Below are 13,286 nucleotides of genomic sequence, written 5' to 3' on the forward strand. Positions count from 1 at the left end.
GATTTTATTAGACATCACCAATATCTGGTGAGGGAATGAGGTCCAGACAGGGAAGGCAGGGCTCAGGCTCTACTTCTGACTCTGCCACAGAGAGGCTATGGCCTTGACTGAGCCACATCACATCTCCGAAAATGACTGCAGACAGGGAACTTCTAGGTCTCTTCCCATTCTAATCATGATTCTAATAGATATAAAAGTACCTACATAGGGAACAGAAAACTATTAACAGGTTTTATTTTAGCTAAAATCAAGATATACTCTTTGTTGCTGTTTTGAAAGGGCTTTGAAAATAGAGGTCCCATTTTATATAGTGACTGATAGTGGACATAAAAAACATTCCTCTAGTAACTCATGACTGGATGCAAATATCACTATGCCAAAACACCGCAGATGACTTTTCCAAACTTCCAAACCTAATATCCGAAAGACAAGGGCCCTTTCTCTCCAACACCTGATTCTTGTCATAAGTTTCAATTAACAAATTATAAGAGGAATATCCATTTTCCTGTGGGATTAAAGTTTTTTTTTTTTTTTAAGGTGGTAAAAAGGCATAAAACTTCCTTAAGGAGTATATGAAAAACTAATATGGCTGGCTGGACCCTGATACAGGACTATTTGAGGCACCGTGGCTGTTCTCTGGGAACTGACACAATGCGAATATTTTCAGCATCTTGATTGGGAAAGTGAACCCATCTCGGCTGAACAATGTTTTTAACTACTGAAATCCCGGCTCCCCCACCCCCACCCCGAGCTCATATGAAGGGCTTCCAGATCCAGCTGCGATTAAAGGCGTTATATTAAAGTAATTTGGGCAGGTTCTATCAGTAAGGATGAGCCCTGGTGGCGCAGTAGTTAAGAGCCTACCAAAACGTAGGCAGTTTGAATCCACCAGCTGCAATTTGGAAACCCCATGGGGCAGTTCTACTCTGTCCTATAAGGTCGCTATGAGTTGGAATTGACTCGAAGGCAAGGGGTTTGGTTTTTGGTTTTATCAATAAAGAATATAACTCAACGTTATACAGCTTCACATAAAGTAAGTTTACAAACTGGAGGCTGCCCTTCTTAGCCCTCCTAAAGCTGTGCAGATGTACAGCTGCTACAGAGCCCCGCATTCTGTGGTGGGGGGTTTTCCGGGCTGTGCTCAGAAATAACAAGCTCTCCCTGAGCCTCTTCTGACCTAGCTGGTGAAGTCAGGCTGGCATGCCAAACGGGTTTTCAAACAAATTTTAAGTGCCTCATTTTCCTACAGGCCGATTAACCTTAGAGTTATCATTTCAATCCTTCAGCCATGTAACAAAAAGTCCACTAACACCCTGCCAGGAAGAGAGGTGGTGGGGGAGAGGCTGGAAAGAGGGTGAGGGGAGCGGGGAGGGACGGTTGAGAGGAGGGAGTGGACAGGGTGAATAGTGTGCTGCAGGTAAGGCAGGGATTTCTTTTTTAAGCCACAAGGTAATCAGTAATTCAAAGTATCAAAGGCACTCTGGACTTCGCCTTTGAACAATTCTACAAAATGAGTAAAAACAGGATGAATAGTATAGGTACCCAAAATAACCCATTTGTACCATTCAGAAAAGTCTCCTGATCTGGGATGAAGAAAGCTCCTGAGCACATGGCCCCCAACAGCAGAAGTTTAAAGAACCAAAAGCTGGAAGGAAAAAAAAAGGAGAAAATGTATTTAAATGATATTCAAGGAAGGACAAAAGATCTCTTAGAAGGTAAATGTGTCAATCCATGATTCCACCCATTGGTAATGTTCTCTCCAAATTGAGGGGAAGTAATTAAGTGACTGCCTTTTTCCTTAATTAAACAGACTTGGCATGGCCTCTGATTGTGCCAAGCACCATTTCAATGCAAGACTGGAAATGACCTGGGGAAAGGTCTTGGTCCAAGAAACAAACTCCTTTGTCTCCATTGAATTTCTCACCACTGTAGCAGGTGTTACAAATAGTGTGCTAGCTCTTAGGACACCATGTGGTGACAAGTATAAGTTCCACCTTCCCTAAAATCAGTGTCAATAGTTACTACTAGAGGAAGAGCTGTGAGAAGGGTCCAATGAGTTAGAAGGGGTGCTGGAATACTGTTCAGAAAATAATAAAGGAGCAAATGCCCACACAGACCCAAGACTTACCCATTGTGAATATAAGCTCGACAACTTTTGCTGTTGTTGATTTTGAGGGTCAGTAAGAAGAAGATAAAGAAGAAACATGCCATTCCAAAACAGACTTTATACACTGCAGAATACCCTACCAGCTTCTCGCAGGTGTCACCAGCTTTAATGCCTTTACAAATATCTTCATAAAAAGGAATCTGAGAAAGAGAGAAAAGTCATCTGTTAAAACTGACTAAAAGATGTGCTGTCACAGGACATTTATTCACCCTACATGTCACAATCCAGTCGTGGAAATGCACCACATGCTAAAGAAGCAGAGGCTGAGGAAGCAAAACGTATCCTCTAACAGCTTTTCCTTAATTCTCTATGAATCTTTCCTAAAGATATGGTGCTCACAAAGTACTGCTCAGTCTGTACTTACCCAGAATGATTCGAAGTAAACGACCTGCATAATCAAAATATTTAAAATCTTACACAATAACAAGTAGCACATTTCTATTAATGTCAAAATACAAGGATTTAGTCAATTGTAAAAGAGTGCTTCTAAAACATCGTATCAACATCAGAGTTGAACAGTCTTTAGAACAGAAAATAAGTTGAAAAAGTCTTTATAAAGTTACTCATATTATAGCTGTTATCCACCAAAAAGAGACAAAAACATTGCACAGAAAAAAATATTACTAACACAAAGCCAGAGGTAAAACTGAAGAGTGATAATCATGAAGAAATTTTATAGCTTCTCTTCCAAAAAGGTCTTCAAGAAATAATAATGGCTGAGGCTACTAACGTTCCCATAAACAAATTTAATGAGAGCTCATCTCCCTGAATGAGGACCCCCTCCTTATCTCCCCAAAAAAGGGCTCCAGTTTTTTTTATTTATAATTTTCATTGTGCTTTGAGTGAAAGTTTACAAATCAAGTCAGTCTCTCACACAAAACCCCATATACACCTTGCTACACACTCCCAATTACTCTCCCCCTAATGAAACAGCCCGCTCTCTCCCTCCACTCTCTCTTTTCATGTCCATTTCGCCAGGTTCTAACCCCCTCCACCCTCTCATCTCCCCTCCAGGCAGGAGATGCCAACATAGCCTCAAGTGTCCACCCGATCCAAGAAGCTCACTCCTCACCAGCGTCCCTCTCCAACCCATTGTCCAGTCCAATCCATGTCTGAAGAGTTGGCTTTGGGAATGGTTCCTGTCCTGGGGCAACAGAAGGTCTGGGGGCCATGACCACCAGGGTCCTTCTAGTCTCAGTCAGACCATTAAGTCTGGTCTTATGAGAATTTGGGGTCTGCATCCCACTGCTCTTCTGCTCCCTCAGGGGTTCTCTGTTGTGTTCCCTGTCAGGGCAGTCATTGGTTGTAGCCGGGCACCATCTAGTTCTTCTGGTCTCAGGATGATGTAGTCTCTGGTTCATGTGGCCCTTTCTGTCTCTTGGGCTCGTAATTACCTTGTGTCCTTGGTGTTCTTCATTCTCCTTTGATCCAGGTGGGTTGAGACCAATTGATGCATCTTAGATGGCTGCTTGCTAGCGTTTAAGACCCCAGGCGCCACTCTTCAAAGTGGGATGCAGAATGTTTTCTTAATAGATTTTATTATCCAACTGAATAAGATGTCCCCTGAAACCATGGTCCCCAGACCCCTGCCCCTGCTATGGTGGCCTTCGAAGCATTCAGTTTATTCAGGAAACTTCTTTAGGGCCCCAGTTTTTACATCTGAATCTGAAAATATGTTTTTCCAAGTAAGTGCCCCAGACAAAAATGCATTATTTCTGAGACTCTGCTAGACAGCTCTATTTTCATGAACAGACGTGAAAGATTTAAGAAAGAAATGTCAATCGTTTTGTTTTCAGTCAGTTCTTGCAACTGCAATTTTTTTGGAACACAGGGAGGCATAAAGAGATATGTTACTGTATTTGACTGGGCTACAAAACAAACTAACACACTTGGAGGATTGCCAGATAAAACACAGGATGTCAGTTAAACTGGAATTTCAGATAAACGACAATAATTTTTTTGTAGTTAGTATTTAGTATAATACTAAACAGCAGAGTACTGCTGGCACAAGCCAGTTGTGTCCATGCTAACAAATCTGGCTCCCATTCTATACGCAAAGGGAAATGACTATTTAACTCTTAATACTTTTGGCTGCAAAAGTGGAGGGCATATTGGAAAGGAGACAAATTTGAGGCAGCAGGGTAAGTTAGAGGGCCACTGGCTTAACAGTCCAGGTAACAGATCAAGAAGACAAACCAGTGGCCAGGAAATCAGAGATTCTGTAGGTAGAAGTCGTAGTTGGCAGGACTGTATGGATGACAAAAACTCAACTGAAGGATGAGGAAGGGTTCTTTCTTTTCAGGTGGAGGGGAAGAGAGGTGGGAAGGACAAAGAAGGGAAATGCTAGAACAGATTAGGGATTTCTTTCACAACGTACAGGGTCTGAAGCACTCTGAGGCATCCCTGTGAGAATGTTTCTGGAAATTGGTTCAGAACAGCAGTTAGGACTGGACACAAAGACACAGGAAAGGTGCCTGCACACAGGTAGTAAGAGAAGTTACACGTGTGATTTCTCAAGAGGTCTGAATTTTTTGCTGTTTTAATTAGAGTAGGCAATCTGCATTGTTAAAAGCAGATGGTGAAGTAATGGGGGACCACACACAAAATGAAAGTTTCGGAGATTCTAATCTGAAAGTTATACTTGTATGGGAAGTACTGGTAACAAGGAGGTAAAACTATTTTAAATCTATAAAAGCTATATTCGTGACAGAGAAACCACACTTGTTAGATTGTTTGATTTATATGCGATTCATTGCTCTATAATATTCATTAAACTCTTTGCTTCCCTCCCATCTCTCTTCTGTTCTCATCAGCAACATCAAAAACCCAAGACTAAAACCTTGCCATGGAGTCAATTCCGACTCATAACAAACCTATATAGGACAGAGTAGAACTGCTCCGTATGGTTTCCAAGGAGAGGCTGGTGTATTCAAACTGCTGACCTTTGGTTAGCAACCGAACTCTTAACCATTGTGCCACCAGGACACCTGAACACCACCACCCGCCCGTTAAACTACTTTCTGACAACTCCACCCATGCAACCCCTGTCCTCCCTATAATACATGCCTGTTGGCACTTCTTTCATCTACACTAAACCACCTTTCACCTGCAGGCTGTTCTCCAGCTCCCCACCCCCCCCCCACAACTCACTGCTCACTCCTCCTCCCCCTAAACTCCATTTCAAAGAAAACGTTAATGTTCAGAGGGAGGTATAAAGAGATGTTACTGTATTTGACTGTACTACTCTGAGAGGCAGGAGCTTCTATCCTGTCACCCCAACAAATCCCCTCCCTTGTTTACTCCAGCCCACCTCAAATGTGCCCAAAGCTTTTAGTTCATCAAAGACTGAGTATGTGGCAAACAACTCCCCGACCCCCCCCACCCCAATACTAACCAAGACCTCCTTTATGCTTTGTGGGTGACTGGGCACATTTAGCCTTCAGTAAGTGGTGAATATTTTTAGGCAAAAAAAAAACCTCCATGTTGAACAAGCTGGCAGAATTTTAGCAGGGAATTTGTTCTGGTTAAATATTTGCTGTTCCAAGCTCCATCCCAGTTATAGAAAAAGAAAATATACATTACACACAGATTCCACACCGCGGGGTGAGGCAACGCGTCTGCTACGGCTGTTGCCGCTTAAGACTGGCTCTGGGCATCCAAGGACAAGCATGTAAACTGGGTTCACACTGAGCCTGTGCTGTTTCTGTACAGGCCTCTGAGAGCAAGGGGTGTCCTCCTGATCCTCAAAGCAACCAAAAGCAAAGCCACAAATTATCAAGTAAGAATAAACAGTTCACGTGGACTTGCAATCCTAACTCTACCACTTACCGTGTGACCTCAGGCAAGTTACACACCCTCTCTGGGCCTCAAGTTCCTCATCTGTGTTATTTCATCTGTAAAAATGAAATAATACTCCCACTCACTGCAGGAAGTTGACAATAAAATCAGATGATCCTTATAAAGTGCTTACCACAGGTCCTAACATGTAGAAGTTATTAAGTAAACTTCTTTAAGGCACTATCTAGCACATGGAGTTCCTGGGTGCTGTAAATAGTGAGCTGCTGGGATACTAACCAAAAGAGGCACCTCAGAAGAAAGACCTGGCGATGTGCTTCCAAAAGATCACAACCATGAAAATCCTGTGGAGCACAGTTCTACTCTGAAGCACGTGGGGTTGCCATGAGTTGAAATCGACAACAGCAACTGGTTTATCTAGCATAGGTAGTCCCTGGGTGGTGCAAACAGTCAATGTGCTCAGCTGCTAACCAAAAGGGTGGAGGTTGAAGGCTAGCAGAGGTGCCTCAGAAAAAAAATCCTGGCGATCGACTTCTAAAAAAATCAACCATTGAAAACCCTATGGAATAAAATGTGGTGCACACATACAGTGGAATATTATTCAGCCATAAAGAGAAATGAAGTCCTGATACATGTTAAAACACGAATGAACCTTGAAAACGTTGTTGTTGTTGTTGTTAGCTGCCATTGAGTTGGTTCCAACTCATAGTGATTCTATGTACCACAGAACAAAACACTGCCCAGTCCTGTGCCATCCTCACAATCCTTGTTATGCTTGAGCCCAGAGTTGCAGCCACTGTGGTAATCCATCTCATCGAGGGCCTTCCTCTTTTTTGCTGACCCTCTACTTTACCAAGCATGACACCCTTCTCCAGGGAATGATCCCCCCTGATAACATGTACAAAGTATGTGACACCTAGTCTTGCCATCCTTGCTTCTAAGGAACATTCTGATTGTACTTCTTCCAAGACAGATTTGTTCATTTTTGGCAGATTTGTTCATTTTTTGGTGTTGGTAAAGAATATTGAATATTCTTCACCAACACCGTAACTCAAAGGCATCAGTTCTTCAGTTTTCCTTATCCATCATCCAGTTTTCGCATATGAGGCAACTGAAAACACCATGTCTTGGGTCAGGTGCACCTTAGTCTTCAAGGTGACATCTTTGCTTTTCAACACTTTAAAGAGGTCTTTTGCAGCAGATCTGCCCAACGCGTCGTTTCATTTCTTGATTGCTGCCTCCAGGGATGCTGATTGTGGATCCAAGTAAAATGAAATTCTTCACAACTTCAGTCTTTTCTGTTTGTCATGATGGGGCTTATTGGCCCAGTTGTGAGGATTTTTGTTTTCTTTATGTTGAGGTGTAATCCATACTGAAGGCTGTGGTCTTTGATCTTCCTCGGTAAGTGCTTCAAGTCCTCTTCACTTTCAGCAAGCAAGGTTGTGCCTGCCATCTGCTTATTGCAGGTTGTTAATGAGTCTCCCTCCAACTCCTGCTTCTCGGATCATCTGCTCAGCATACAGATTGAATAGATACGGTAAAAGGATACAACCCTCATGCACACCTTTCCTGACTTTACACCATGCAGTATCCCCTTCCTCTGCTTAAATGACTGCCTCTTGATCTACGTACAAGTTCCTCATGAGAACAATTAAATGGTCTCGAATTCCCATTCTTTACAATGTTATCCATAATTTGTTACGATCCACACACAGTCAATAAAACACAGGTAAACATCTTTATGGTACTCTCTGCTTTCAACCAGGGTCCATCTGATATCAGCAATGATATCCCTGGTTCCACGTCCTCTTCTGCATCCGGCCTGAATTTCTGGCAGTTCCCTGTGGATATACTACTGCAACTGCTTCTGAATGATCTTCAGCAAAATTTTACTTCTGTGTGATTATTAATGATATTGTTTGATAATTTCCCCATTCAGTTAGATCACCTTTCTTGGCAATAGGCATACATATGGATCTCTTCCAGTCGGTTGACTAGGTAGCTGTCTTCCAAATTTTTTGGCATAGACAAGTGAACACTCCCAGCACTATATCTGCTTGCTTAAACATCTCAATTGATAGTCCATCAATTCCTGGAGCCTTGTTTTTCGCCAATGCCTTCAGAGCAGCTTGGACTTCTTCCTTCAGTACCATGGGTTCCTGATCATATGCTACCTCCTGAAATGGTTGAATGTCGACCAGTTCTTTTCCTCACGGTGACGCTATGTATTCCTTCTACCTTCTTTTGATGCTTCCTGCATCGTTTAATATTTTCCCCTTAGAATCTTTCAATACTGCAACTTAAGGCTTGAATTTTTTCTTCACTTCTTTCAGCTTGAGAAATACTGAGCCTGTTCTTCCCTTTTGGTTTTCTATCTCCAGCTCTTTGCACATGTCACTATAAAACTTTCCTTTGTCTTCTTGAGCCGCCCTTTGAAATCTTCTGTTCAGCTCCTTTACTTTATCATTTCTTCCTTTTCCTTTAGCTACTCAATGTTCAAGAGCAAGTTTCAGAGTCTCTTCTGACACCCATTTTGATCTTTTCTTTCTTTCCTGTCTTTTTAATGACCTCTTACTTTCTTCATGTATCATGTCCTTGACGTCATTCTACAACTCATCTGGTCTTCCGTCATTAGTGTTCAATACAACAAATCTGTTATTGAGATGGTTTCTAAATTCAGGTGGTATATACTCAAGGTTGTATTTTGGCTCTCATGGACTTGTTCTAATTTTCTTCAGTTTCCACTTGGACTTGCATATGAGCAATTGATGGTCTGTTCCAAGGTCGGCCCCTGGCCTTGTTCTGACTGATACTGAGCTTTCCCATCGTTTCTTCCCACAGATGTAGTTGATTTAATTCCTGTATATTCCATCTGGCAAGGTCCACGTGTATAAAAAAAAAAAGTCACCATTTATGTTGGTGAAAAAAGGTACATGCAATGAAGAAGTCATTGGTCTTGCAAAATTTTATTCCATGATTTCCGGCATTGTATCTATTGCCAAGGCCATATTTTCCAATTACCAATCCTTCTTTTTTGTTTCCAACTTTCTCATTCCAATCCCCAGTAATTATCAATGCAGTCTGAGTGCATGTTTGATCAATTTCAGACCTCTTGGTTGGTAAATTTGGTAAATTTCCTCAATTAAATTTCTTCAATTTCCTCATCTTTGGTCTTAGTGGTAGGTGCATAAACTTGACTAACAGTTGCATTAACTGGTCCTCCTTTAGGTATATGGATGCTATCCCATCGCTGACAATGTTGTACTTCAGGACAGATCCTGAAATGTTCTTTTTGACGATGAATGCAACACTACTTCTCTTTAAGCTGTCATTCCTGGCACAGCAGACCATATGACTGCCCAAGTCAAAATGGCCAATACCAGTCCACTTCAGCTCACTAATGCCTAGGATATCAATGTTTACGGGTTCCATTTCATTTGTGAGGACTTCCAATTTTCCTAGGTTCATACTTCATATATTCCATGTTCTGATTATTAATGATTATTAATGGATGTTTGCAACTGTTTCTTCTCATTTTGAGTCATGCCACATCACCAAATGAAAGTCCCAAAAGTTTGACTCTAACCACATCATTAAGGTCAACTCTACTCTGAGGAGGCAGCTCTTTCCCAGTTAACTTTTGAGTGCCTTCCAACCTGAAGGGCTCATCTTCTGACACTATTATCAGACAACGTTCCACTGCTATTCCTAAGGTTTTCACTGGCTAATTCTTCTCAGAAGTAGACCACCAGGTCCTTCTTCCTAGTCTCTCATAATGTGGAAGCAACCTGTTCACCATGGGTGACCCTGCTGGTACCTGAATACTGTCGGCATAGCTTCCAGCATCATAGTAACACGCAAGCCCCCACAGTATGACAAACTAACAGACATGTGGGGATTGAAAACATTATGCTTAGTGAAATAAATCAATCACAAAAGGACAAATATTCTATGATCTCACATAAGATAATAAGAATAGCCAAAGGTATAGAGACAAAAGTTTTTTAGTGGTTACCAGGGGCAGGAGGGAAGGGAAAAGAGGGAGTCACTGTTCAGGAACCCGTGAGTTTCTATTTATGGTGATGAAAAATTTGGTAATGATTACTGATGATGATTGCACAACGTAATTAATGTAATTGGTATCACTAAATTATACATCTGAAAAAATGCTGAACTGGCAAATGTTGTGCTATGTATTTTTATAACGATCAATAAAAAGAATACCTACGGAGCACACTTCTACTGTAACACATGGGGTCTCCATAAGGTGGAATCAATAGCCATGACGTATAATCAACACGGTGGCAACTGGTGGTTATCTAGCATATAAAAAGAACTTTTGGGAGGGGGCCAGGTACTACCACATTAAGTGAGCCATTGAATATATGATGCCTTCTCCCTTTCAGAAGCACTTATGAACATGAGGGGAAGCTGAGCATCTTAGGGCTCAGCAAATGACCTATTCGCTTCACTTAAGTATTCACTACGGCACTGGGTGGTTTTTACAAGGTAACTTTCAGAAAGGTGAATCCTTCTCTGGTACATTCATACTAGACCTCAGTTCCCCAAAAAACATAGCATTTACCCTACCTGTCTTTCAAAGATCTAGCCACTACACAAAATAAATTAGATCTGAACTCACACCTCAGGGAATATATCATCTCCAAAACATGAAAAAAGTATTAAGCTTGAGGAGATGGACGCCAGAAAAAACTCCATGTAGTTTAGCCTACTATGGAAGTGATGCTAGCTATGCCCTCAGGGCAACTTAAATCTCAGGCAAAGAACTATAGTGAAATAACAGAAAAGCTATACAAAGGCCTGCAGGTCTACTTGATCAGGAGCACAGATGCTACAAACTTAGAACAACAGGGTAGCCTTTGAGAGTGGTTCTTACAGATATAAAGAGGAAGAAGATGAGAGCCATGTGTCTATAATATTAAATTACTACTTGGGAGATGAGAAAATGAGCATTGGGCAAATTTGCTACAAAAGACCTCTTTAAGGTGTTAAAAAGCAAAGAAGTCACTTTAAGAACTAAGATGCGCCTGACCCAAGCAATGGTGTTGGCGAAGAATACTGAATATACCACAGACTGCCAGACAAACAAACAAGTCTGTCTTAAGGAAGTACAGCCAGAGTGCTCCTTGAAAGCGAGGATGGCAAGGCTTCATCTCACATACTTAGGACATGTTAGCAGGAGGGACCAGTCCCTAAGAAGCACATCATGCTTGGTAAAGTAGACGGAGGGTCAGCAAAAAAGAGGAAGATCCTCAAAGAGACGGACTGACACAGTGGCTGCAACGATGGGCTGAAGCATAACAACAACTCTGAGGATGGCACAGGACTGAGCAGTGTTTCGTTCCGTCGTACACAGGATCGCCATCAGTCAGAACCAACTCAACCGCACCTAACAACAACAATTTTTCATATATTTCACCATATCAAATTCCTAGAGCATTAAGTGAAACTAAGCTGCAAAGAAAGTTTTGGGCAGCCCAGTCTGAGTGTTAGTTCATGAAACTAACAGAACTGGATCTGCAAGTTTTGGTTACTATCCCTCACCTGAAAATGAATTTGGGAGTAAAGAGCCTCTCCTAGTGTACCTCTCCTCTGATATTCTACTTTATCTTCAGGCTTCCCAGGAAAGTGTGCTTTTCTCTGTGGAGTAATCCCAGGGTCAAGGACAGCGATGTCAGTCTGTTGCACACCAGTGGGCAGCTGTGGGAGCTAGGAGAATCAGTTTCCATCCTCCCCAGGCAGGCTCATTTTTCAGTAAGCTATTATCTTTGAGGCCCTCTTTGGAATCTGGGGTTATTTTTAAAACAATAACAACGAGTACTTGCTTCTCTTTCACCTGCTTTTCTGAACATTTTTTAGAGAAAAGCCTACATTGTGTCATTATTAAAAGCCAAAAGAGGAACTAAAATTTCACAGAGTCTGGCTTGATTTGACCCAGATACCTCTCAAATCAGGAAGTAAGCATCCCAAAACAGTAGCAATGCAAATACAGAAATTAACACTACAGTTCAGTTATTCCACCAAAGAACCCCCACATATGATGAAACAGCCAGCAAACAACTCTAATCAAACTGTTTAACAAAAAACTGAAAGCTTGTTTGGTCCTCCAAACAAACAAGACCACAGGAAGGGGACTGCCTAATTATAAAGATAATAAGGGCTCTCCCATAGAATGGGGACAGGAATCAGCTTAATCTCCCTTGAGAGAATTAGATAAATGGAAGCAGAATGTGCAAACAAGAACCATACCAGTTACTGATCTTAAAGGGGAATAGGACTTTATTCCAGTGAAAATAAAGCAATAGCAATGGGGATTAGGGGAGATAGAACGCATCGGACCTGTTTGCCAATTTGATGTGGCCGGTGAATAAAAGCAGAGGAACCTAGGACTAAGAATCCTGGTTTCTACTTTAGCAGCTGTTTGGATGGTGGGCGGGCAGGCAATTGTGGATAGAAATCTCTCAGGTGAAGGGCAGTTTCAGGGGAGATGAGGTAGTAATTCACTTAATAACAGGTTGTGTGAGAGGCGCCCCTATCAAGGGGACTGTGTGGGCAGATGGGTAAGCAAGGGTGTGGTGCTCCGAAAAGACAGCTGTGCTGGAGATAAGGATTTGGTAGTCAGCAGCTTAAAAGTGGCAAAGGTGGCAATCAATGAAAGTAGATAAACTCACCCCAGAGAAATGTGCAGAGGGAGGGGGAGACAGGAGCACAGAGCCTGGAGCACTGGGGAATACATTCAGGGTTTAGGAGGAAGAAAAAAAGACAAGAAGGAAATTGAAGAGGTTTTTTTTCATAGTACAGGAGAGAAGTTGAAAGGGGGACTTGCAAGAAGCTCAGAGTGGTCACATCTGGCCAAGAGGACAAATGTGATGAGGACCAAGAAGTAACACTGGATTTAGCAACAAGGAGTCATTTGGAACCCTCATCAGAATCCTCTAGAGCATAGAAGGGGCAGAACAGGGCTGCAAACGACTGAAGAGACAGGGGCTTGGGGGAGCAGTCAGGAAGTAAATTCAGTGCTTTCAAGAAATCTAATTGCCAAGGAAAGGAGGGAGAGTGGGCCCCAGGGTCCAAGGATTGTGTTAAGTTTTATTTATTTGCAATTATACAATACATAATTATATTCTCTTGGCAAAAGAAAAAATACTTTACAATAAAGATATAGGTAGTGTACAACAGAGTCCCCTTTCCTGTCATTGATGTTGTTGTTAGTTACTGTCCAGTCAATTCTGACTCATGATGATCCCCATGTGTTGGAGTAGAACTGTGCTCAGTAGGGTTTTCAATGGCTAATCTTTCAGAA

General features: G+C 41.9%; 1 protein-coding gene across 1 annotated transcript in view; it reads right to left on the reverse strand.

Annotated features, from left to right (window-relative positions):
- Positions 1-13,286, reverse strand: part of SERINC5 (serine incorporator 5) — a 116,712-nt gene that overhangs the window by 40,555 nt on the left and 62,871 nt on the right. The window contains exons 3-4 of the mRNA XM_010588243.3: positions 2,129-2,307; positions 1,563-1,645 (exon numbers count right to left, since the gene is read on the reverse strand). Coding sequence (XP_010586545.1) covers positions 1,563-1,645; positions 2,129-2,307 — 262 coding nt within the window. The remainder of the gene's footprint in view (positions 1-1,562; positions 1,646-2,128; positions 2,308-13,286) is intronic.

The sequence above is a fragment of the Loxodonta africana genome, chromosome 2 (assembly GCF_030014295.1).
Source record: "Loxodonta africana isolate mLoxAfr1 chromosome 2, mLoxAfr1.hap2, whole genome shotgun sequence".
NCBI classification, from domain to species: domain Eukaryota; kingdom Metazoa; phylum Chordata; class Mammalia; order Proboscidea; family Elephantidae; genus Loxodonta; species Loxodonta africana.